The 27093-nt window shown below is 45.3% G+C and overlaps 1 protein-coding gene and 1 long non-coding RNA gene across 11 annotated transcripts in view; one reads left to right on the top strand and one right to left on the bottom strand.

Annotated features, from left to right (window-relative positions):
- si:dkey-151g10.3 (serine/threonine-protein kinase WNK3) overlaps window positions 1-27093 on the top strand; it is a 60072-nt gene that overhangs the window by 11396 nt on the left and 21583 nt on the right. For all 10 annotated transcript variants that reach the window (XM_035381776.1, XM_035381782.1, XM_035381781.1 and 7 more), the window contains exons 2-8: window positions 5199-6409; window positions 21601-21773; window positions 22697-22917; window positions 23865-24022; window positions 24184-24272; window positions 24548-24767; window positions 25944-26241. In XM_035381776.1, the coding sequence (XP_035237667.1) occupies window positions 5591-6409; window positions 21601-21773; window positions 22697-22917; window positions 23865-24022; window positions 24184-24272; window positions 24548-24767; window positions 25944-26241 (1978 nt within the window). In that variant the 5' untranslated portion in view covers window positions 5199-5590. The remainder of the gene's footprint in view (window positions 1-5198; window positions 6410-21600; window positions 21774-22696; window positions 22918-23864; window positions 24023-24183; window positions 24273-24547; window positions 24768-25943; window positions 26242-27093) is intronic.
- LOC118207788 lies at window positions 9506-17161 on the bottom strand. Its single transcript, XR_004761455.1, has 3 exons — window positions 17125-17161; window positions 9803-9913; window positions 9506-9622 (listed from the first exon to the last, which is right to left on the bottom strand). It is a non-coding gene; the product is annotated as an uncharacterized LOC118207788 (long non-coding RNA).

Here is a 27093-nt window from a genome sequence, read left to right as displayed (position 1 = left end):
AATACAAACTCATTGTGACCAAAACAGTGTGCATGTGCACATGTTGCACATGAGGGCACGCGCACAAGTGTGTGAGCGTGCATGTGTGTCTCTTTAAGTACAGACATGGAGCTCTGTCTAGCAGGAATGTCACTCAACTGGATTCCCAAATTCCTCTCCCCTTTCCACTCCTCTCCTTTAATGATTATCCATCTTGCTTTTCTACCTTCCTTCCTTTCTGTTTCTCTCTCCTTCCCTCCCTCTGTGTTTGTTCTTCTCTGTGTGCTCTGTTTCTCTTTCCCACTGCTTCCCACTTTCTGTCTCTCAGTCTTGGTCTCTCTCAGTTCTCCCCACATACATAGTATGTTATGGGTACATAGACGTAGTAGATGAAAAATGATAAAACTTAATGAATGATGAATGAAATCCAAAATAAAGCTTGTGCTGTGCTTACTGTATGTGTTGCACAAACTGGCCGTTCACTGACAGACGGTTGTAATTTCTGAAAATACAGCATATATCTACTGCTTGTCATCCCCAAATGGCAATTTTGAATATATCAGTGGTTCGCACACATAGTCTTCACCTGGGCAGACTGTCCAGGTATACAGTATTTGGAGACCCATTTTAGCAATAAAACAAAGCCTGATGTCTTAAAGCCCACCTCTGGTTCAGATTACTGAATATAAGAGAACTGGCAACTATACAGTTCCAATTCTGAAATATATTATAGAGAGAGATATTATAGAAGATAACATTTCTTCTTCAAGCAGATGTGGATGCAACAAGGCAAACTTTCTCAAACATATTCAAACTTTCTTCTGTTGGCTTATGTTCCCTGTGAATGTTTGCTAACAGACTGGAAAGCCCTGGCTCAGAATAGGGCTTAGCTGATGACTTTGCGTGACAGCGCCTGCGGACAGTCTGGCTTTACTGCCACCATCTTCTCCCTATATTTAGCTACATTTAGAATGTAAAGTTATGGTCTTCAAGGAGACCACCACAATGCATTCAGATGTAGCCTATAAAAATATGAGACATGACAAAAACAAAAAAATTGGAACAGTTGAAATATTTATTAAAGGGTTACATTTTGTAAGTGCTGGGATTTGGGGGAAATATTGCTTATAGCTACTGGATTAACACATTGTAAGTGGGTCATTCTACAGCAACAGTGGTATTTGGAATTGAAATTCCTTGAAATGCATTTCATTATTGTCACCCATAACGTAGAGTACAATATTGATTTACCTTTTAACTTAATGAATCGACACAAATGCCATCTTAATGTATTTAAATTGTTTTTGTACATTCACTCAAAGAATGCACCATACTTTTTGTCCGTGGTGTTACTTGTACCTTCAACAACATTAAAATTCTTTTCAGAATTTTATTTCTTCGAGCAATCCTCACATATAGGCAAAACAGTGTAGTTCAATGATAATACAGTAGAATCCACTTCATTGCATAACATATTTTTGCATAATTTGGGTATTTACATTGAATTGCAAATTCTGAGCCATTTCCCGTTCATTCCATTGTAAAGAAATCACATAATCATTATCACACGTTTAGGATATTTTAATAGGATTAAGTCCTATTACATCACATAACGATCTACAAATATACATTAAAAGTCAGCAGATGTAGCATAAATAAACCAACAATTGCCCTATAAAGTCACAAAACAGCTAAAATGTTTGGGGCCTGTATCACAAGGCTGGATTACTTAGGTAGCTGAATAAGTGCACTGAGTAAAACCTGGAACCCTCCCAAATCTGGAACATTGATGAAGTAAAAAGTTGTTCTGGGTTTTACTCCGTGCTGTTATCCAGCTAACTCAGTAATCCTGCTTTGTGATACAGGCCCCCGATTACCAAGTAACAAAACTTCCGAGAGTCACTCGTTGATTTTCAAAGTGACTTTTAGCTAAGATTTCTGAATTGTTGCAATTGCACAATTTAATTTAATTTTTGCTTATATATAAGAAATGAGTACATTAAGTCCCTTAAGCACTTTATAATGTCAGGCACTGTTATGGAAGCACTTCTGTTGAAATGGTGTTTGAATGGTTTTTTTTTATTACTCATCATGTTTACACACAAGGACGCACACTGAATGATGGTAACAATAAATAAAAATATGTAATTTGATAACATTTAAAAAACCTGAATCCACAAATATTTGTAAAATCTGAAAATGAAAAAAAAAAAGGCATTTGAGAGAAGTAAAGGCGATTTTATGAGGCCCTATACATTGCACATTGTACCAGCATTTTTAAACATTGAAGTTTACGGTATGTTCCTAAGGTAATAATTATTACTCTAAGAACTGGGTTTTTATCTTTTCAAAGGTGATTCATTTTGATGCTTTTCACAATGGCTGTTGGCTTAAGTCTGACAGTATGGCTCCAGCAGTGTAAGGTTGAGGCCCTGTTGAGTAGGTGAAAGCAGGAAGATAACATTAGTGTTGAGAGGGAGTTTTATTTTTTTGTCCGGCAGTTTTTGGCTCTGTTCTCTCTGTCTCTGTCTCTCACTTCCCACTCTCTTTGTCTTGCTGTGTCACGTCCCTTTCTCATTCACTTCATGCTGTATTGCACTGCCTGTTAGGCACAGGCGCTTAGGCACAGGGTCAGTAAAAGGAACTGACACAATGGATATGATTTAGTGTGTGTGTGCGTATGTGTATGTGTATCTTTTACTGCGTAACTATGTTTAGATTGTGGGTGTTGTAAGGTATGCATGTGTGTGTTTCACGTGTGTGTAGTGCATCGGTGTTGTAAGGCATGTGCGTGTGTTATGCAAGGTGTATTTGTGTTTGTTCATGGCACTGTGCAGTAATCAGTCTGCAGTCAGCCATGAATGAGTTACTCCGCTGTATAATTAGTGATTTCCAGTCCCTGCCAGTGTCTGCGCTGACTGGGTTCCCCTGCCTGCGTGTGAGAGAGAGTAGGGGTACGGGGGAGGGGGTGGGGGAGGCGGGAACACAGGGGGACAGAGACACAGGGGAAGGGAGAAACAGAAGAGCCGTGTGCAGTGGAGGCCCCACTCACACCCCTGTCCCATCAACAGAGGCAGTGCGGAGCGGTGAAAACTCACATACAGCCGATGAGTAAATCACCGCTGATAAATAAATCACCAATAATCATCAAGCGCTGAATCCTTTGTGACTGTGTGGGCAATGAGTGCGAGCGCTGCTGACCACGATTAATATGAGAATTCAACTCCTTTATTTCCCCCAGTGCATAGCTGTGGCATTCAACCCCGCCCGGCCCCTGGCTTATGAATTAAACATGATGAAATGGCCCGTATTGCCTCATGAATTATTAATCATAATGACCCTGTATTGGCTAATGGGCCCTGCGAATGCACACCAATCTTGCATATTTTTTGTGTGATCACAAAAACACGCATCTTATCAGATGCAATTCAGCACCTTTGGCTGTGTGTAATTCTTGCCAGTCGGGTCATTCTGAGAAGTGCTTCCTGGAGTCTCTCGATGGTTGCCAGTGCTGCACATTTGTAGATCTGTGGACGTGATCCCTCGGCAGAACTGGGATAATCTCCCCACAGCATTTACTCACTTACTGAGGATCACTGAACATGCCCAAATTCCTTGAGTGATTTGCGTTTGGGACTAGAGAGTTTCTGCCCCTGTTCGTTTCGCCACAGCCTCTATCATCACTGTTGATCAGTGCCTTGATCTTTAAGAAAAAAAAAATTCCATCATAAGAACAGAAATGGCTTGTTACAGCACTGTTGTTTCCAGCCGAAGCTGTTTTTGTGTGCTGTGGCCAGACCCGCAGAGTGAAGCTGTGGAACGGAAACTCTTTTGGTGCAATGTGAAATGCGCCTACACATTTTCACCTCAGACCACTGCATTGTCTCAAAGGCCCTGGTGTGGAAATGACAGCAGAATCGATGCACGCATGCGACTTCCTAAACAGGCCATGTCTGTTTGCAGAAATGTTTATTGTGTGATGCAGAAAAAAATTATGGAAATGTCTTGCATTATTTAGATAAAATTTGGGCAAATAGGAAATGAGTGAATTCATATGATGATAAATGTAGATGCATGCATACTAACATTAAGGTAATTATCCAAAAAATCTTTTGACTGTGAGATGGACATTATCGATCTAATTGGGCTAAATATTACATTGAGGGTACAGGGTAGTAGCACACGGAAAAGGCTTCTTGGCAGTGGAGTTGTTTTGTGGTCAGTCTTGTGTAACATCCCAGTGAGCAAAAGCCCAAATCTAGATGTCTAGATAGGTGGAAATCTAGGTTGAGAGACGTTTTGACCTAAAACGGACTAGGTTATATCCGGTTAGCTTTAATTTAGCTCAGGTTTTACCTTGATGTAGCCTGGCTAGAAAGATTTCACTTTTCAACCAAATATAGCCGGGTGTTCAATCAGAACATCTAGATGTTTTAGCTGCATAGCTGCATTTTCAATTGCCAAGCATTTGATTATCTATTAGCTGCACTCCTTTTCGTACACCACGTTGGTTATTATTTGTTCAAAAAGCATATTTTGTATGCTTTTGGCAGCATACATCACAAAGGATTGTAATTAAATGATACGCACACCTTAGGCAGCCGCCTATTAGAATTGCGAAGGAGTAAGAAGGGCGTTCCCCAAGCACCAACTGCCAGCTAAACAGGCGGCGTACAGACTTCTTCACATAGACATTTTCAATTGAAATTCTTTGGGTAGCAACAAAGATATAACAATTTTCTGATGGAATTTAAATTAGTCTGTTTATTACTCAAACTGCCATTCACTCTGTTTTAATTTCCTAGATGCTCATAGTTGCCTTTTAAAGAGTCAGCGTTTTAACTGCTTTATTTAGGTGATGTTTTAGCTTGTGAATGGTCATGTGGTACCTTCTGAACGCAGCGTTAGAGGCATGCTACCTCAAGCTGTCTCCCGCTGAGAGGCTGCTGAACTTCTCTTCCCCTTTCACCATGTGGGTCATGTTGCGTGGCACATGGTGTGCGTTGCGTGTCGCGTGTTTGCAGATGTGTCTCTGATGTTAGGATCGAATCTCTCCTCAGTGTCATGAAAGGGTCAGCCCTCTGTGCAAGTCTGTCAACCTAACCATCACAGTTTATGTACTGAAAAGACCGCATTTTCTGGAACATGCTTTATTTTCCATGTGCTTTTTTGGTACAGAATATTGATGTGCTGCTGTTGTTTTTCTCTGTTTTTTTTAGGGTTTGCCCGAAAATATTCCCCTCATTCTGTGAAGAAGTGAAGACGAGGAAGGGCAGCTTTGCACACATAGATTTGGGAACATCCCTCCTCTGAATACATGTACATATTTATTTTTAAATTATTTGTAGGTATTTATTGAGTTTTCTGCCCTAAGAGGGTGAGAAAGGGCACAAGCGAGCTGGAGATGGAGAGAAGGAAAGACAGGACACAATAGCACTAGAGTAAAACAGAGGCTCCTCCAGCTGGAAGAAAGGCAGCAGGAAGGAGGGACAAAAGAAGAAGGGGAAAGGTGACCACCGGAAGAGAAAGAGACGGGGACCGACGGAGAACGAGTGCGAAGGAGGGCGAGAAGGAGGGAAGGGTGGGGGAGGAGTGGGACAGAACCGTCCCCATGGCTACTGACCCCGGAGAGCCCACGGCCACAGAGGACTCCTCTGAGAAACCTGATGGAGAGACGGAGAGGGAGGCGGGATCAGCGAGAGAGGGCGGGGCTGGCAGACAGGCTGGGAGGGAGGCAGGGACTGCGCGAGAGAGCGGGGGAGGCAGACAGAGAGAGGAGGGGGTGGAGCCAAAGGGCGATGCAGACGGAGAGGGGAAAGAAGGGGCGGAGCAAGATGGGGGAGCAGGCCGAGAACGGGAGAGGACCCGCAGCACCCCGTACGACTTCCCTTCCTCCCGGACGGAGAAGAGGAAAGGGGGAGGGGAGACGGGCGAGGAGCAGGGAGGGGTGACACCCGTGGGGCCGCTGTCCGCCTCCACGCCGTCCTCCCCCGCCGCCCAGGGCCACCGGCCCAGGAGGGAGAACAAGCGCTTCTTCCGCAAGAGCGTGGAGCTGTGCGAGGAAGAGGACGAGGTGGAGGACACGCAGGGGGCACCGATGAGCGCCCCTGCCGCGGGTCTCAGAAGCTCCGACTCGGTGTTTGCCATAGGCGGCGCCGGGCAGCAGGCGGCCGACGCCCCCACCGCGGCCTCCGAGGGCATCGCCGCCCAGGACGCGGGCAAGAGCGCCCCCGCCTCCTCCAGCCCCGCACACAGAGGCAGGGAGCGGGACCGCGAGCAGGAGGAGGAGGCGGAGATGAAGGCGGTGGCCACATCCCCTGGCGGCCGCTTCCTCAAGTTCGACATCGAGCTGGGAAGGGGAGCCTTCAAGACCGTCTACAAGGGACTGGACACGGACACCTGGGTGGAGGTGGCATGGTGTGAGCTGCAGGTGAGCGCGCCCTTTCCCTCCAGGTCTGTGCTCAGACAACAAAGCTCAGGAGAAATTAGGCAACTGCATTTATAACCTGAAGATTGCAGGTTCAAGTCCTGAGTGGCAAGATGCTAAACCTTAGCTCATCCATTAATTATCTGGTTGTATTAATGTATAATGCGTAAAGTCTGAGGTGCAGCACATGTGGTTTGAAATAGCTGCAGTCCCACAGTCCAAGAGTGCATGCATTAGGTATACAGTCAACACTCATCTGTATCTGCATCTCTGTTCAACCAACAAAGCTGCTTGTATCAGTATTCGGATAAAAAACCAGAAGTTGCAAAGCTTAAACTGGAAGTTGTGGGAAAGAGAGAACATTCCGGTTTTCTTGTCTTTATGCACAAGTGTTTTAAAAGGACATTACATGATTTAAAGATTGACTTATCATTTACCATGAAGTGTAATAACATATAATTTCTTTTAAAGCTGTACACAAAAATAATAACCTGTTCTACATGATTTGGCATTGTATACAAGTACATTTTAGTACATTTAAAGGTCTGTCTGAGCAACACTAGTCCTAACTCAAGCTTCACCAAATAAATCTCTGCCAACCACAACTATTTCATCTTCCATTGAGTCCATTGCTAACAGTCAAAAAACCCATTATGCCTTGCTGGCCAAGCAAGCTACCACTGGTGTCCCTCACATATGTTTCCTCCCACACATTATGTTGTTCGGGATGTAGATGATTCAAAACGAGTAATGGATGACTAAAAAATACTGACTTTAGAGTAGCTAACCCCTGCTGATTTTATTTTTGGTGATAATCAAATAGTGAAATATGTGAGTGTAACTAAAGTAACTAAACAGACTTGTGCAGTATCTCTGTCCCTCTACAGCTGACCCACCCTTTAGCCCCTGCTAGAGTAGAACCTTGGAGACATCAAGGTTGAGACTGGAAAATGAAGTCAAATTACACATTGATTTTAGACCTGTTTGTAGTTGACAGGTGCTAGATAAAGTTGCTACTTTTATTGGTAGCAGTGCAGTACAAACTGTAGACTGTTAAATAATATGTCATATGGAGTAATTTCACATAGATTGTAGCCTATCACTTAAAAAAGGAAAGCACTATAAGGATATTACACACTGGGGAAACAGGGCCATATTCACTCAGAGTAGGAGTGCTGATCTAGGATCAGTTTTCCCCTGGTCCACAACCTAACCTTATGCAGACAGAACTGATTCCAGATCAGCACTGTCATTTTAATATTCTTTAAGAATATGGGCCTGAGAGTTCAAAGCAAGTTAATGATGGCATGGCCTCTAAAGGCAAGGCCTCAGCAGCAGTCTGCAGACAAAGGTAGCTTCTGACAACCCAGCCCAACTTACACTGCTTCACGCACTCTTAATAAATGCATCTGTCAATGTGTCGAGAAGTGCATTAAAATTTGTGTTTTACTGAGTGCAAAAAAATTACTGTTATTTTCTTTCCATTATGCTTCTCCTTCAGAGCTGATCTTAGATGCACTCAACATGCAATTATAGAGGGAGGTATTCCCAGTTTTTTATCATTGAACTGTGTCTGAGCATTTCTGAGCATTATACTCGCTTATTTGTGGAAATCACAAGTTCTTTTCTGTAGTAACATGGTTTTCACCAACAAATGAAAAAAAGAGAACATTTTCCAGAACATTGGTCAGCTTCTGGAAGAAAAAAATATCGCAATACAATTATCTGTACACATCCAAATAGTGTATTTGTAAGAGTAATGTTAGCAGCTGGTTGGGTTGTCCTGTCAGTTGTAATGCAGATTTGCCCATCTCACTTGCTTTCTGTGGGTAGCTTTAAGACCAGCTTGTGCATAGGCATGCGTTCGCGTGGACTGTGTAAATATGAAATTGAGTTGGAATGGCGTTACCTGGGAGACTACGGCAGTAAATGGCGAAATGTCTCTGTGTTATTCATTGTGAGGCGGAAGAACTGTGTCCTAGGCAGGGATGAAAAGAGAAGAGAAATCACTCTGTCGCCACTCTCAAAGGAAGAATTGCATCTCGCTGACCTGCGGGTCAGAGAGGGAGAGTGAGAGGAGGGCGGGAGGGGGCAAGATCTAAAGAGGTTGAGGAAAGAGCTCAGTTTAAACAGTCATGGATAAACAATCCTTTTTTGTGCAAGATCTGGCTGTTTTCAATGCTATCTGGATTCATATTTGGCGACCCCTGAACAGGTTGTCGATCACTCCCTTGTTACTTAGAAAAGAACATTTTCATGGGCATAGCGGCACCTAGTTAATTAACTAACAATGTGAGCTGATTAACTGTGAGGTTTAGGGTAAAAGCTGAAACACTGGAGCTAAATGGGGAGGTAAATGTTTAATGTGCGTTTAGCCTACAGCACGAAGCAGCGCGGTATCGAGTGGATCACAGTGGTGGAGAACGTGTCCTGTTGGAAAGGTGTTGTGTTTCACCTCAGAGTGGCGGTTAGCTCTGTTCCGGTTGTTATTGAATCAGGCTTCCTGAGTTAGGGGTACCAGCAGAATCAAGAAGGGGCAACAGGTGGAGAGAAAGAAGGAGGTAGTAAGAGAAAGGAGGAGGGAAAAGGAAGAGTGAAGTGTGCAGGGAGCCGATCAAAGCAAAGTCACCGAAGACCGCAGAGATCAGGACAGACCGGTCCAATGATTAGTCTGTGATTTTGTGGTATCAGTGAGTCATTGTCTGCATATGATCAGAAATCATGAAGCCTCCCTCACCATCCCTGCACTGCTGAATGCATTCTGGTCAGTAATATGGGAGTTTGATGGATACATATATATATATACACAGTGAGCTCCGTAATGTTAGGGACAAAGACATATTTTTTTCTTGATTTGGCTCTGTACTCTGTACTCTACAATTTCAGATTTGTACTCAAACAATTCACATGTGGTTAACAGTTTCTCAGCTGTTATTTAATGATATTTTTTATACATTTTGGTTTTTCCATGTAGTAAGTACATCACATTTTATACATAGTTCCCCCATTTCAAGAAGCCATAATGTTTGAGACAAATGGTTTCACAGGTGTTCCTGAATAGTCAGGCGTGTTCAGTTGCTTCCTTAGTGCTGGTATAAGAGAGCTTTCAGTATCTAGTCTTGATCCTAGGCTTTTGATTGCCTTTGGAATCTGCTATTGGCGTTTGTCAACAAGAGGACCAGAATTGTGCCAATGAATTAGGAAGCCATTATGAAGCTGTGAAATAATAAGAAAAAAAACTGTCAGAGACATAGGCCATACCCTATGCTTACCAAAATCAACTAGTTGGTTGGTAAACATCATTAAGAAGAAAGAGAGCACTGATGACCTCAATAATAACAAAGGGCCTGGTTGGCCAAGGATGACTTCTACAGTTGATGATAAAAGAATTCTTACCAAAATGATGAAAACCCCCCAATCATCTGTCCAACAGATAAGAAACACTCTTCAGGAGGTGGGCGTGGATGTGCCAGGGACTCCTGTCCTCAAAAGACGTCACACACAGAACTACACGGCAATATCAAATCACTAGTTAGCCAGAAAAACAGGATGGCCCGGTTACAGTTTGCTAAGAAATACATTAAAGAGCCTGCAGTGTTGTTGTGGAAAAGGTCTTGTGGACATACTGTATGAAACCAAGATTCAGTTGTATCAGAGTGATAGCAAGAGCAAAGTGTGGAGGCCAAAAGGAACTGCCCTAGATCCAAAGCACCCCCCCAGTTTTGAAACTTTGTGAGGGGGTGTTATGGTTTGGGCATGTATGGATGCCTCGGGTACTGGCTCACTTCAGTCTTCAGTGATGATGTAGCAGCAGCTCAGTGAATTCTGAAGTGTACATAAGCATCTTATCTGCGCAATTCAACCAAATGCCTCCAAACTCATTGGACGGCACTTCATCCAGCAGCAACACAATGGGCCTTGTTCACAAAATGAACATTTCTATGAGCATTTTGGAATTCATAATTTATTTCTTATCTGAATTTTGATCTTTGGTAAAATTAAAATCTATAACAAGTGTTAAGGCATACATACAGTATACTGTAAGATTTTTCTATTTTGAATGCTTTATTATGCATGCCAGTCATTTTAAATATGACAAACATCACAGTAATAACAACATTTTTATCAATACAATTATTATATTCATATTATATGAATAATAGTTTCGTTTTTCAAGAACTCTCATTTTTATTTTTAGTTCAGTTTACCATATTTTTTCTCTCACATAGTTTTTGTCTTTGCTTTAGTTTACGATAATAACATTGTTGGACACGCATGTAATTGATTTTATTTATTGATAAAAGTGATTGATGATTGATATTGATATATAAAGACCCACAAGCACATAGCCAAACCCATCATTTAGCAATGGCGTATCTGTTACTTTTTGATTACTTTACTAATCGTGCCTTGGGGAGAGAGCGCATCTTTCAGGACCATGCATATGGGGTGCATATACGTTGTGGAGAGCAAGGAACGGCTGATGTTTGCACACGACCCTGGAGGCAGCATGCCTTACATGGGATTGCTACGGTGTTTCCTTATGTAAATGAACATGAACTGGCAACCGCATTCATTTACGAACAATATGCATTCATCCTCTTATCCAAAACATGCTGCTAAAGCAGCAAAGGAGTTTTTCAATGCCAAAAACTGGAAAATTCTTGACTGGCCAAGCCAGTCACCTGATCTGAATCTGATTGACCATGCGTTTCATTTGCTGAAGAGAAAACTGAAGGCAAGTAGCCCCAGAAACAAGCAGGAGCTGAAGATGGTTGCAGTACAGGCCTGGCAGAGCATCACCAGAGAAGATACTCAACACCTGGTGATGTCTGTCGGCCACAGACTTCAAGCAGTCATTGCATGCAAAAGATATGCCACAAAGTACTAAATATGACTACTTCCATTAACATGACAGTAGTATGTCCCAAATATTATGATGCCCTGAAATGGGGGACTAGGTATAAGAAGTTGTCATTTCTACATGGTGAAACCAAATTGTAAAATACCCACATGTGAATTGTCGATTACAAATCTACAATAGTGGAGTACAGTGCTAAATCAAGAAATAAATGTCTTGTTCCGCACATTACAGACGTCACTATATATTTGAAGTCCACTCATTTACAGTTTTGCAGGATATTGTGTTCCAATTCCATTAGCGGAGGCACAGAGTAGAGAGAAAGAAGAGGGAGAGGGTATGCCTTCCTCGCGTTACATCACTCAGGAAGATTTATCAGCTTGTTTGCGTGGCGGTGTTCCGCCTAGATGCCTCCCTGGTCATGTGTCTGGTTTGGCGTTAATCCCTCACAACAGCCTGGGCTAATCCCTGTGTGACAGGGCAAGAGGCGGGCGAGTCGGCCCCGCCCACCCCCACGTCCACCATTAAACCTGCACCGGCCCCCCTGGGCTTCGGCCCCGCTCTGGAGACAGGGCAGCACCTACGCTCGGCGCGCTCAGGGACCCGCCCCCGCCAGCGGAAACACAGCGATAGCCGCGAGCCGGGACAGCCGTTAGCTCTCCTGCAGGGGCCTTTCTCTGCAGAGTGTGCCCCCTGGCTGCGGAGTTCCTTCACGCGCTGCGGCTCGGGCCTCTCTCAGGCAGAGGAAAGCAATGGATCCGCAGAGAGCCGTCTGTGCCAATTCCCAAAGCTGCAAGCACGAACGCGTCTGACTCTTTCCGAGTCGTTGCGCACACAGAAAGAAAGTGTAGCGCCCGCGCATGATGTCATCCAAATCTTTCTCGAAGTGCTGACATTCACCTCATTCAAAATTGAAACGTTGGTAATAGAATTGTGGTGCCTAAGTGTGCGGTTTTCTTTTTGACTTTTACAGACATTCACCTCATTGCCATTTTGTCTAGTAGATCAGAGGTATTTTTATTGCATTTTTGGGGGGTGGTCAGGTGACGTTTATGCAATGTTTTTTTTTTTCAAGCGAGTTTTAAGTGCCCGCTTTTTTAAATTACAGTGGATATAATCCTGCTTGTCAGTTCATTCCATAAACATATGACATTAATTTATGGCTCTTTGTTAGCCCTAGTTCTGTATTGATGCATGCAGGAGACTGTGAGAGCCTGCACTCCACAACATCAACCCTTTTATGGAGAGAGAGAGACAGGGAGAGGGAGAGAAAGAGTGAGCGCAGGAGAGAAAGAGAGGAAGAGGTAGAGAGAGGGGGGAGGGAGAGAGAGGGAGAAAGGGCAGCAGTATCTTTAAACATTCGAGGCCGGCCATGACATGGGGAACAACTCCCAAAAAGAAGCGAGCTAAACAATAACAGCATTTAAAAGACGGGAAGCACTGCGACCACCAGAACACACAGTGGTCAGAGGGACAGCACCCCTCCCAGTAGGTGATGGCAGATACTGTCATCACACATACACACGCACTCTCACACGCACAATGGAGATTAGCTGCATTAGTGCAGGGTGAGAGAGTGGGAAACTGAAGCCAAAAGTGAGTGCTGTTGTCTCGTCCCTCTCTCCTCCTCTCATCCTGTTCCCTCTGTTCCCCTCCGCCGTGCTTTAGCTCTGAAGGAACCATTAGCCTTTTTAATCAGTCGCTTGTACAGCGTCTGCTGAGATCCTACTTTCCTCTGCAGTAGAGGCAGGTGGGGCTATTGTGTACCCCCATAACCTAGCAGGCCCTGTGTGTGATTATGTGAATGTGTGCAAGTGTGTGAGAGCATGAGTGTGCATGTGCGTATGTCAGTGTGCATGTCAGCAAGGGTGTGTGTCTGTGTGTGTATGAGAGAGTGTGAGTGTGCATGTTTGTGCCAGCGTACGCATCTGGGGGTCTGTGTGTGAAGGAACTGGGTGTGTATATGTGTCAGAGAGAATGTCAGTGTATGTGTCGGTGTGTGCACATGTGTTTGTGTGTGTGTGTTTGTTCGTGCGCTCGTGTTTTGCATGTGTGTGTGTGTGTTGTATATGTGTGTGTGTGCGCGTGTGTGTGAGTGTCACTGTCTGTGTGTCTGAGTGAGCGTTCAAGCAGAGATGGGAAGTTAATTACAGTGGGTGTCTGCCACAATCCCCAGAACTCACAGCACAACTGGAGCAGAAACACAGCTGACTGATTACAGAGAACTCACAGACAGAGGGGAACATACCCAACACAGACACTATGGCACAGAGCAACATACCCAACACAGGCACTATGACACAGAGATAACATGCCCAACACAGATACCATGGCACAGAGAGAACATACCCAACACAGGCACTATGACACAGAGAGAACATGCCCAACACAGGCACTATGACACAGAGAGAACATGCCCAACACAGATACTATGGCACAGAGAGAACATACCCAACACAGACACTATGGCACAGAGAGAACATACCCAACACAGACACTATGGCACAGAGAGAACATGCACAACACAGACACTATGGCACAGAGAGAACATGCCCAACACAGACACTATGGCTCAGAGAGAATATACCCAACACAGACACTATGGCACAGAGAGAACATGCCCAACACAGACACTATGGACAGGGAGAACATGCCCAACACAGGCACTATAGCACAGAGAGAACATACCCAACACAGGCACTATGGCACAGAGAGAATATGCACAACACAGGCACTATGGACAGGGAGAACATGCCCAACACAGGCACTATGAAACAGAGAACATGCCCAACACAGACACTATGGCACAGAGAGGGGAACATACCCAATACATGCACTATGGCACAGAGCACACAGGTAAGTCATATTGCTTGCAGTGGCTGCACTACCATTGTTACCAGTACACACAGAGGAGAAAACCTGAATCCTGAATAAGCCCCTTGTACTATTGTTTTCACTGAGAAGGTTACAAAGCAGAATTTAAGAAGTCTCAAGGGGCAATAATGCATTCCTCATGACAAAGGGGGCTGGATTCAAATTCAAACTGAGGCCTCAAGCCAGAATGGTATTAGGTTTAGGCCAAAGTGCGTAACATCTCAAATCCGGGTTTGCTTCAACAGAATGTTGCTGGACTAACAAGTATACATTTGATTTAATCTCATCAAAGGTCAGAATCATAATATTTAGCTAGAAATATGAAAAACATGGCATGCGCTTCAAAGCCTTGGTCAGAGTTGAAGAGAAGTGGCTTTGCAGTTAGATTGAGGTGAGGCCTATAGTTTCTGTGCCTTGAGAAAAGAACGTGCACACAACATAGACTGGACGGAGTGATAGAGTGGAAAAACTGATAGAGTGGACTGTCACAGAGTGGAAAGACGGATAGAGTGGGCAGTCACAGAGTGGAAATACGGATAGAGTGGGCAATCACAGAGTGGAAAGACTGATAGAGTGGACAGAGTCACAGAGTGGACTTTATCTTGCTCAAGAGAAGCCTGGCAGTGGACAGTGCAGGGAAGGACTCCAGTCTCACACGAGCCCTGAGCTAAGCAGTCTGTACAACAGTCACGCTGAGGCGTATGCCAGGCTCATGCTTAAGCCATTTCCGGGTATGGCTAAGCTGTCTTGCAAAAGTTTGCAACTTAACATGTAATGGTAGTCTACACGCCTACATGACCTTAGTTTTAGTGTGCAGAGATTATTATGGAATGTGAGCATTTGTATTGAGGTTATCATTGTTATTACAAATATGTAGGCCTAAGGAGATTTCGTGTTTGGTGCTAAAATGCTAATCAAGCCCTTTAGGGTTGTCTCCAGCCACCTGTGTGCATAATTTTCCTGTTTGTTTGTCTTGGTCTGGATCCTCGCACACATAATAAAGCTAAACCCAATAGTATTCATAGGAACTCCCATGGGGCTATTTACAATGCCTTGTTACCTTTAATAATCCGCTCACATCCTGTCCCCACGCAGGTCTCCCAGAGACCATTTCCCCCCAAAACGCCGCAGCTATTGGTTTTACAGTTTTTCCCTTGGTGCATAAAGGGAGAAAAAGAAAATGTCAACAACCCATCAGAGTGAATTACGGGGTTCACTTGATACGCGCGGCGCGCCGCTACAGGTTTCATGACACATCAGTGGGAAAACAGGACCCGACGCTGCTGTGCGCAAGCAGCTGAGCGGCAGCGTGCAGCCGGCTGCAGGAACGCCCTCATGCTCGCCCGTCTGCAGCCCTGCAGCCCTGCAGCCCGCGTGCACAGGGGCGCATGCAGCGCAAGACCACGGAAGCTGCTGCATTTGATCCATTCACCAGAAAAAAATTTTTGTTGACAAATTTGAGGCTTGTAGGTTGTTTTGTCTTATTGTCAGCAGGAAATCAGGAGCTCATCACGGTGGTGAGCCTGTCAGTGAGCTGTTTCCATTCTAATTTTACGCAAATGTTATGCAGATTATTGAGAATTTGACTATCTAAAAATGTGATTCAGGTGCGTTTCCCTGAAGTCATTTTCAGTGAATAAACAATCTGTGACCACACGGCGAGACACGATGATGTGATCAAACATATCCAAAATGGAGAGGGGTTTTCAGGAACTCCTTGCCATCGGGGATGTAATAACTCATTTATGCAAGCTGTCCCTGGCTATATTTTTTTATTCCGGATGGCGGCAAATGTGATAACGCAAGTGCCAGTATTTTAATGTCAGAGGCGATGGCCATTCAACCACGACGAGGTGCCATACAAATGGGAATGTAAAACTGTTCTGGGAAGTCATGGAGCTCTGGAATTTTACGAGCAGTCTTTGCGTGAATTATTTTCAACCTCCTGTGCAGCTTGATCGGGTCATTTGTTGGAAAACACAAGCTCATGCCCTGCGGCATCATTTATTCGTAAATTCTGTTCCCATCGCTCTTTTGATTAATCACTTCATTGAAGGACCTCAAGTGAGCGTGAAAACTTTTTTATGATATTTGGGATTTTTTTTTTTAAGATTTGCCATTTACATTCAGCTTTTCTTATTTGAAACTTCAAATGTGCAAATGGCTCGATAGAAACGTGGCTATAAACGTGTATGGGCATGTCTGATATGCAAACTATCAGCAGGATCTAGAACATTTAGGAGACTTTCAGCATAGTGTAGTTTTTTTTAACACTGGAATGTCAGTGGCCTCTGCAGACATATTTGCTGGGTGTGTGGATATATTTCAGTGAATATTTCAGTTACATGTTGACATATGGAGACTGCCAAACAACAATATAACAATATATTACTAATTTTTTTTTTGGGTGATGGAAAATATTGAAAAAATAATTAAATTAAATATATTCAACATATTGAACACAGTATATGGGGCCAGCATACGTATTGTTGTCTACAAATATTGCAGTATTTTCTCAGGAAAGGCACTAGGGTGAAATATAGGTTATTTATATTTTTTGTCAGTCCACATACTTATATAATATTGCAGTAAATTTTATTTCTGTAAGGATTAAAAGCAATGTGTAATGATTATTGCAGTTGTTGTAGGAACGTTAATGGCAGTAAATTAGTAACAGGAGAGGCAGTAGTTGTGGTTTCAGCACAGTTATGTTGTTTGTAGAGGCAGTGATCACATCTATACTGCTACACAGCAACTCTACAGACACATTATCTTTCTCTCACACACACATTATCGCACTCTCTCGCACTCACGTGTACCCAAGTCCAAGTCAAAAAACAACTTCAAACTTATAATACAATATCAAAATTGGATCATGTCAAGAAATTTACTTTTAAATCTGCCTATAGCACACATCTATCTGTCTTTCTCTTTCAATTTGATTATTGAAACAACAAACCAAAACACTTTCCAAAGCACATACCGTTGCCAGCCAGATCCCTCCGTTCTGCTACCTCAGGACGCCTAGCACCTCCCCCTCTTCGCACCTGCACTTCCAGAACACGTCTCCTGTCTGTTCTGGCCCCACGGTGGTGGAATGACTTCCCCGTGGAGGTCAGAACAGCTGAGACACTGACCCATTTCAAACGACGACTGAAGACTCACCTCTTCAGGCTGCACCTCTCCCCATCCCTCCCTACCCCCCTGTAAATGACTGTAAGCTTAGGGTTGTAACTAGGCAGCTGTTTCGTAGGTGACTTAGGTGCATAAACTGTCTTAACTACTGCTTGTATTTTTTCCATAGACTGCGTTGTTGCCGTTCTCGTTGTTAGTGTTAATCAGTTTAACCTTCAGGGTCCAAGTTGAACTATGCGGTTGTTCCATGCACTTGGACCGGTACTTCTCTCTAGGGGTTTCGTCATACTTGTTCCTGGTTATGGTTATACACTTTGTTGTGTGTCGCTCTGGATAAGAGCGTCTGCCAAATGCCTGTAATGTAATGTAATGTAATGTAATACGTGGAATCATTAATATAATATTACACAGAAATAATGTGATCTCTCTGCTCTCTCTCTCTCTTTCTCTCTCTCTCTCTCTCTCTCTCTGTCTGTCTCTCTGGTGTGTGGAGCATTATTGTTTGTATGTACAGTAAAAGGTTGGCTCTGGGGATGCAGAATCAAATGAAATGAAATGCTGTAACAGAAGACGGTGTTTGGTATTGAGCGGTGGAGAGGGCTGGGCTGAGAGAGCTAGGCTAAGCTAGGCTAAGGCCGAAGCCCATTCGCACTCAGACCCGCTCTCCCACTCAGCCGCACGGCAGGCGGTAAGCCGAGACGCGGTTCCCCCACACCGCGCCCCTCGTCCCCGTGCGGCCCACGCGACCCCGCAGCTCAACCCCAACAGGTTGGAGGTCCAAAAGCGTCCCAGAGTCCACGGGGTCAGGCTGGGTCAGGCCCTGACTTATGGGCCTACGCAAGCCCACCGCTGTACGGCTCTCCTGCCGTCACACACCTCTGGGATCACCAGTCCTGATTGGCTCCCCCTTCTGAACCACTCGCCAAGTGCCAGAACACCGACCGCCATCAGTGATGTAATACAAATATTTCCTTTATATGTTACAATAGCCTTTCAAATCTAAGTCATGCTTTGAAAACACAAGGTATCATTTTGCACTTTGTGTGACATTAACAAGCAGATGATATATGTGTGTGCATGAGCTGGAACGACACACACACACACTCAGCAGCAGTAGTAAGTGTGCAGCAGATATATTGCGGTATTGAGTGACTAGTTTATTCACTCTCTCGCTGGACGGAGAAAGACTCCCACTGCCATTCTCTCCGGACACTGGCTCACACAATGATATTCTTTCATGGCCACCCCCTCCCTTTATCGCTCTCCCTCTCTTTCTCTCTTTGTGACCCCCTCTCTCTTTCTTTCTCTTTTTGTTTCTATCCGTGTCTGCCCCCCTCCTCGCCGCTCTCTCTCTCCTTTCTCTGTCTGTCTCTGTGCTTTCTTACTCTTCTGCTCCTCTCATAGCACTCTGCTGAGTGAATTAAAACTGCACTATACGTATCAGTCTGAATTACATGCTGTTGATGATCAGGCTGATATTGTGTACAAATACGTATACTAGCAGCAGTATCTGCAAATCATCTTTACCAGGATAAAGATATAACACTTGATGACCTGTCTGTATACAGCATTAATATGTTTAAAGGTCAGATACGAATGTCCTGCTGTAATGAGACTATCCTCAGATCGCAGACAATGATGGTTTAATTTGAGGGGGTAACAGTGATAATTTGTAGCTGAGCATCTGTTTTTCGGCCTCAGCGGGGGTGTGTGGGGGTGGACGGGTGTGTGTGTGTGTGTGTGTGTGTGTGGTTGGGGGTGGGGATGTATGTGTGTGTTTGTGTCTGGGCGAATGTGACATGACAGATAATTATCGTAACGAACGCTGCTGACCTGGAGTGACCCAGGGGGTGAGCGAGACGGTGAGGGACAGAGCCGATTGGAGGGAGGAGCCAGACTGACTGGGGGGGGGGGGGTGTCTCCTGTCCCTGACCAGTCATAGTGCTTTTCATGCTTCAACTTGAATTTCCTAAAGCAAAAGGGGGAGGGGATGGGGGAAGACACGCAGAGATGGGAGGGGGGAGGGGAGGAGTGGTGGCCCCCACAGCAACTTCCAAAAAAGGACAGGGGAGAAGAGAGCTGAACTTGAATAGAGGGAGGAACTGGGAACAGATGAATGGGGAATGGGGAAAGGGGAAGTGTAGTCATATAGATAAAAATCGCCATGGAGATTTAAAAAATTACATAACCTACTGAACATAAATAGAAAAAAAACTGCGCAGCACAATATAGTGGATATGAATGACTGAGAGGATGGTAAATAGACAGGAATTGCCTCACTATTATTCTTATAGGCCTGTACAGGAGTTTTAACCTAAATGACAAAGACAGGGGTGACTGTGTTACTATACTGCAGTATGACCAATCTCTGAGTGCAGTGTGGACTCATTACTGACCTGAGTGTAGTATGGGCTTGTTACCAAAAAACATGGAACAGATACAGCTCCTCTGATTTTGGTGTTAGCTATACTATGACACATATAGAATCAGCGTACATGACAAAGAAAGGTTTATAACGTCATAAATGTGAATCCTCCACTGATTTGTCAGCTTCTATGCTTTATCCCATGAAATGGCTGAAAGGGGCAAGGAAGTGAAAACAGTGGAAAAGGCAGCATTATCTGCGTGCGTTTGTCTTTGAAATGTAAGACAGCAGATCAAATTAACCTCATAAGATAGCTGTCATAAATTAATAATGATATTGTATGAGCATAATATGGAAATGAACCCATATTCCTCCTGAGTTGGACTGATCTTATTGGCCAGGCCACCTGCTCTCTGCCAGTGAGCTAATTCTGCAGAGTGTGCTGTAATAGGGGAATCTTCCTGGGCTGAACAGGAGTAGAGGTTTCTCACTCAGTCAGAAGGGGGGCGTTGTCTAGACCAGCGGCACTGTCTGTATCCCCTTAGTGCCATCTGGTGGTTGCCTGTATGTACTGTTATTGAAGGTGCTGTCATGGTTGCACTTTACTGCAGCGTTGATGTTGCAGTTGACATGTCCTACACAGATGACTCAGGTATAACACAGTATTTATAGACAAGTTATGCAAATGGTTGCCTGTAAAAGCCATTTACATTTCCCCGCACTTTAAATGTCAGTTATGCTTTTTAAACGAGCCCATTAAATTTAATCAAGTAATTTGTCTTTCAGTTAAGTTGTCGTGCTTGGTATAGCTGCTGCCCCTCCTAATCTGATGACATACGCCCACAGAACTGTGCTTACAGCCGTGTTCTGGGCCCTCAGCTGTGTTTCTCTGCCTCCTCCGGCCTCGCCCCACAGTCAGAGCTGTGCAGGGGCGCTCCATGGTTTATTTATAGAGGCGGGCCACTCCAGTGCTCCAGTATTTTAACAATAGGAGTGTGGCATTCCCTGCTGTTAAAGCGCTTCCTATTGTTTAAAGCGCAGAACGAGTGCATGCACTTGTCTTATCTTTATTACTGCAGTAAAAATGATACTCAACTTATTATTCAAGCATTTGTGCCTCATAAACAATTATTAAACAAGTATTTCCATGATTATTCATCTAAAGTTCACTTGACCATGATTCCTTCTTTACCTTGTATATATGTGTAACTATTTTGGGGGGTCATGGTTCTGTTCTGAGGGATGTTTCTGTGCTGTATCACGCAACAGGGGATATCTCCTGTTCCTGTGATTGTACTGCTATCATCAGTTACCTGGGAGCTAGCTGTGTTTGATACTCCTACTGATTCCAAGTACTGCTTGGTTGCTGGCCTATGTAAAAAGTACTTTTTAATTAAGTCCTTGTAGCTGCCAAGTGAAATAACAAATGAGTTAGAATGAACTACTTACTGTAGATAAGCATGCCAGTGTTTGCTGGATTTTTGAATTGATAGTCTTAGCTAATGTTAACTAGCTAGCTATGATGGCTTGCAAGTGAAGGATAATCTGTGGTTATTTTAATGCAGTTATTGCCATTGTCACTTGAAGTACAGTTCCATATTTATTAAATGCATCCTGTAAAACAGTGCAATTATGCTTACTAACCAGATATTGGTTACTTTTCTAAGGATTACATCTGTAAACAAATTTCTCTGGTTTTGCAAGTGGTAACTAATGGAAATATTGGGTGTTATGCTTAGTGCAGCCATCTCTGGGAACAAAGCACATACAAGTGTGCACCAGTGCATACTTGGCATTCTGGGTCCTTTCAAGAATGGAAGTACACATCTGGGGATTATAGTGTGTACTTGCTTTTAGCGTACTTGCAGTTCAGGAACGCAGTTGTGACAGAGCTATATTTCTCTTCCCTCCTCAGGCCCCGGGCCCATGCTCAGAGTTGTGTTTCTCTCTCCTCCTCAGGACCGCAAGCTGACCAAGGCGGAGCAGCAGCGCTTTAAGGAGGAGGCGGAGATGCTGAAGGGCCTGCAGCACCCCAACATCGTGCGCTTCTACGACTCCTGGGAGTCCGTCCTGAGGGGCAAGAAGTGCATCGTCCTGGTGACCGAGCTCATGACCTCCGGCACCCTCAAAACGTTAGTGAGGCCCGCTGCTCTAACCCTGCTGCTCTAGCCGTCCTGATAACCTGTCCTAGGGGATCCTAACCATGCTGACATTATTACTCATTTTCATATTCATTTTGACTTTCAGTTGTCTCAGCTTTCAGGCAGACCTGGTTAATCCAAAAGTAGTTATTTAGTCAAATAGTTCAGTAACAGGACAGCGCCGTGAAAAAACAGGTCATTGTCTTGCTGCATATTCCAATCGCGCTTAAGCTTTAGCTCACGGACAGATGACCGGACGTTCTCCTTAAGGATTTTCTGTTGCAGAGCAGTATTCATGGTTCCATCAATAATGGCAAGTCGTCCAGGTCCTGAGGCAGCAAAGCATCCCCACACCATCACACTACCATCACCGTGTTTGACTGTTGGTATGATGTTCTTACTGTGAAATGCTGCATTTGCTTTACGCCAGGCATAATGGGACCCGTGTCATCCAAAAAGTTCCACTTTGACTCATCTGCCCACAGAACATTATCCCACAAGGCTTTATCGCATCCGGCTGCTTTTTTGCAAATGTGAGACTAGCATTGATGTTTTTCTTGGTTAGCAATGGTTTCCACCTTGCTACTCCCACATGAATCCCATTTTTGCCCACTTTCTTTCTTATTGTGGAGTCCTGTGTTTACCCTTTGTCTAATATTACATTTTGTCTGAAGATCTGAGGCCATTCAGTGTGACAAATATGTAATAATAGAGGAAATCAGGAAGAGGGCAAATATTTTTTCATGGTGCTGTAGTTACTAAACAATGGAAGAACAGTTTCCAGTTGTTTTCCCAGTTTTAATTGAATTGGTAGCTCTTTTGCAGTGAATTGGCAGTTTTTTATTGCGAGTGAATACTTCAGCATTGGGCGTTAGGGGTGCCCCTGTGACTCCTGCTCTGTGCCTGTGGTGCAGGTACCTGAAGCGCTTTAAAGTGATGAAGCCCAAAGTGCTGCGCAGCTGGTGCAGGCAGATCCTGAAGGGGCTGCAGTTCCTGCACACGCGCACCCCGCCCATCGTGCACCGCGACCTCAAGTGCGACAACATCTTCATCACCGGCCCCACCGGCTCCGTCAAGATCGGGGACCTGGGGCTGGCCACGCTCATGCGCACGTCCTTCGCCAAGAGCGTCATCGGTACGGCCCCCGCCGCTGCCGCTCCCCACCGGATCTTCTGGTGCTGCTTCCCCCTCCCTCCCTCTCCCAAACTTACTCCCTTTACTCTCCCCATCCCCTCCACTCCCTCCCAACCTTACTGCTCTTACTCACCCTGTCCCCTCCCACCTCCCAGCCTTACTCCTGTCCCATATTTACTCTGTGCTTTTATTACAGTGGATAGAACATGTGTGAAGCCTTTAACAATGATATTCTGAAATGGTCTATTATGAAATTGGCGAAAATAATAATTGGTATCTAAAGGTGGCTTAACAGTCCTTTTAGCAATCATTTCACCATCCAGATCCAACCAGAACATTTTTCAGTTACCTGGTAAAGGAACAGATACAGCCAAGATGATCCCTGCTCCCCCTGCTGGTGGTGAATATGATAACACCCTGCAAAAGAGGGGGAGCGGCTGAGTCAGCTTACAGAACGGAATACTTGTGATTCTGTGATGCTATAATTAATATTATACTAGATAATACACCATTTAATTAACTATTTAATGAACTATTGTTCATTAAATATGGGTCATGCCAATTTTCCTTCAGCTCAATGCTTAGCACAGGGAACATACAGGGATGAAAATAGTATTCTGATTAGGGGCTACAAGATTAAAACAAAACCTCAGACAACCATAAAGTCCTTCACTAAACACCTTCTGGACACTATCAGCTACATCCTAATGTCCAGATCTCTGATCAGTCCATCACTCAGGTTTGCAGCTGCAGAGGGGACAAATAATTGTTATAGGAGTCTTCCCTTAGTTCTTCTGCCCGAGGACACATTCTGAAATGATGAGGGAAGTGAGTGTGAGGGGTCGTCCACAGTTAGGAGGGCTGTCCTTTCATAGCGCAGCCGCACAGATGCAGTGGCGCTCGGCTAGTGGAGGTTTCAGACCAGGCTCTGCTGCCTCCGCCTCGCAGGCACCCCGGAGTTCATGGCACCGGAGATGTACGAGGAGCACTACGACGAGTCGGTGGACGTGTACGCCTTCGGGATGTGCATGCTGGAGATGGCCACCTCCGAGTACCCGTACTCCGAGTGCCAGAACGCCGCGCAGATCTACCGCAAAGTCACCAGCGTGAGTCTCTATGGTGTATGTGCGGCCTCCGAGCTGCAGCTGCCCCTCTGCATGCTTCTGCGGGGTGTCCCTCTCTCTCACTGCCCCCCCGCCCCCCCCTTTTGGGTGTGCCCCTTCCTTTGAGTGCTTTGCGGATAACCGCCCCCCTCTTATCTCTGCAGGGCATCAAACCGGCCAGCTTTGATAAAGTCGCGGATCCTGAGATTAAAGAGATCATCGAGGGCTGCATTCGACAGAACAAGAGCCAGAGGTGAGCTATTGTTGTTAAGTCGTATTTATTGCGTATTATTTATTTACGCAGGGGACTCCTTTATCCAGAGAGCTTAATGTTAGATGTTATCCACGCGCACTGCTGCAAATGCACTGAATCAGTCTGCCGTGCTGAAGGGAGCAGCTGCAGTTCTGAACCAGCGTCCCCCTGCCTATAAGCCTGGTTCCCGCGGTCGCCGTCGAGCTCCGCCCTGGAGGGCGGGGCTACGCTGCAGGGGGCGTTACGGCTGGTTAACGCTGCGCCTCGCCCCGCAGGCTGTCCATACGGGACCTGCTGACCCACGCCTTCTTCGGCGAGGACACGGGCGTGCGGGTGGAGCTGGCGGAGGAGGACACGGGCCTCCAGGACTGCCTGGCGCTGCGCATCTGGGTGGAGGACCCCAAGAAGCTGAAGGGCAAGCACAAGGACAACGAAGCCATAGAGTTCAGCTACGACCTGGAGAACGACAGCGCAGAGGAAGTGGCTCTGGAGATGGTGAGAGAGAGAGACAGACAGAGAGAGGGAGAGGGAGGGAGGGAGAGACAGAGACAGACAGAGAGAGAGAGAAAGAGAGGGAGACATAAATGGGGTAGAGAGACAGACAGAGACGGGGGGAGAGAGGGGGGCAGAGGGAAAGAGACAGTAAGAGAGAAGAAGAGAAGTAGAGAAATAATGAGTGCGGGGAGGAGGGGGGTTGGGGATCAAAAAGGGAATGAGGAATGATGGAGAGTGATAGAGAGAGCTTGGTCTGAGGGAGAGAGAAGGGGAGGAGGGAAAAGTACAGACAGTAGATATTAAAACAATTAAGAACAAACCAAAACAGCACATAAAAATCTACATTCCTCACGAGGACAGTCGAAAGCACAAAGACAGCATAAAAAGAGGACATAACCAAACTAACTACAGAGAGCTGCCATCACATGCTTGGGCTTCCCCCTAGACTCACACTGTAGCCAACTGAGACAGCACTGCCTTTCAAACAAACTGCCAGGAATGCAGAGAGCTTTCAAAGACTTGACTTTAAACATATCTTTCCAGTGCTGGCAGTATTCTGAAAAAGGAGAATCTTCCTTGTAGAGGAAAGAAGCCGTACATTACTGGCAGAATAAAACTGTCAAAGCCTTCATGAGAACTGAAACCAGACTAAATAAACCATGCATTATTAATGTTACTGTTATTGTTGGTCTGATTATAATGGCAGTAATTGCTGTTCCTTTTATTATGACTAGTTACAGACACCAATAAAACATTTTTATTTGAATTGAGAGCTGGACGGCGGGAGCAGAGGGCGGAGAGAGGGGGAGGGAGGAGGGGCAGAGAGAGAGAGAGATGGAGAGGGAGGAGAGGGCAGACTGATACGGGGGAGGGAGGAGGGGCAGAGAGCGAGATGGAGGGTGAGGAGCGGCAGAGAGAGAGAGATGAGAGGGAGGAGGGGCAGAGAGAGAGATGGGGAGGGAGGAGAGGGCAGAGAGAGGGGGAGGGAGGAGGGGCAGAGAGAGAGAGATGGGGAGAGATAGAGGGCAGGACAGCAGCTGTGCGCTGGAGAATGAGTGAGGAATTTAGGGTGAAATGGCATGAAATGAAGCGTTACTTGTTTTGTCTCATGCTCATTGTCTCTGTCTCTCTCACTCCATCTCTCTCTCGCTCTCTCTCTCTCTCTCTCTCTCTCAGGTGAAGTCAGGCTTCTTCCACGAGAGCGACGCCAAAGTGGTGGGCAAGTCAATCCGCGACAGGGTCACGCTCATCAAGAGGTCCCGGGAGAGGCGGCAGCAGCAGCTGCTCCAGTTTGGGCCCGAGGAAAGGCGGGACTCGTCAGCCCTGCCCTCGTACACCTGCCCCCACCCCTCCTGCCCCTCCTCCCAGGGCCCCGGGGCTGCCGTGGGGCAGGGCGACGGCGAGGAGCTGCCGGAGGTGGACCAGCACGTCAGGCTGCAGCACGTCTACAGCGGCACGGCCGCCGGCCCCACGGGTAACCCCCCCCCCACCCGGCAGCACGGTCCCCATAGCAACTTGCATTTACAAATGACCAATCTTACATTACATTATTACAATGCATTTACAACCTTGGAGTTTTAAGCCCAGTTCCCTGACCACTACGCCACACTGCTGCCTTATAGTAGCACTCCCTGCCCATTTCCTTTCCCTGGGCCGTCCTTGCACATTAAGCCAGCTGTTCACCTTTCTGGAATAGCTAGTGGTTCAATGCAATTAATAGTTCTCATGGTAGTGCATGTGTTTTTAGTGTAGTTAGTAATATTACATAGCATTTTATTTGGCAGGTGCTTTTATCCAAAGGAACTTACAAAATGTTCGTACCGAAGGTCATTGGAACAACTACAGAACACAGGTCCGATGAGATACAATTCTCATTAAGTATCAGTTATCCATAGCCATGAACATCAAGTCTAGTTCATGCAGTAAGCATAGGCTAAGTCAGTAAAGTTATGGGAAGTCTAACTAGAAGTGAGGTGTGATTGCAAGAGATATAATAAAGAACTATCAAGATGATAGTACATGTGCAACACAAAAGTGTTAGATGAAGATAGAAGCGCTAGAAGATCAAGACACAAGGATACAAGTGATCTAAGACATGGATCCGAGAGTTAGCCACAGTACAGTCTGAAGAGATGCGTCTTCAGACCACGGCAGAAAATGGACAGCGACCGAGTGGTTCGTGGCGGAATGGGGATAGTAATACCTGAGAGCTGTGCAGCTATGCACTTATTATGCCAAATGAATGTGCGGTAATGTAATGTATTGTAATGCAGCTGGGGCAGGTTTACCAGGTATGTGACTATGGGGTACGCGCTGCAGGGCTGCT

This window comes from Anguilla anguilla, chromosome 11, assembly GCF_013347855.1.
Source record: "Anguilla anguilla isolate fAngAng1 chromosome 11, fAngAng1.pri, whole genome shotgun sequence".
Taxonomy (NCBI): domain Eukaryota; kingdom Metazoa; phylum Chordata; class Actinopteri; order Anguilliformes; family Anguillidae; genus Anguilla; species Anguilla anguilla.
Note: the sequence above shows the minus strand (reverse complement) of the source record. Positions and strands in the feature narration are given on the sequence as shown.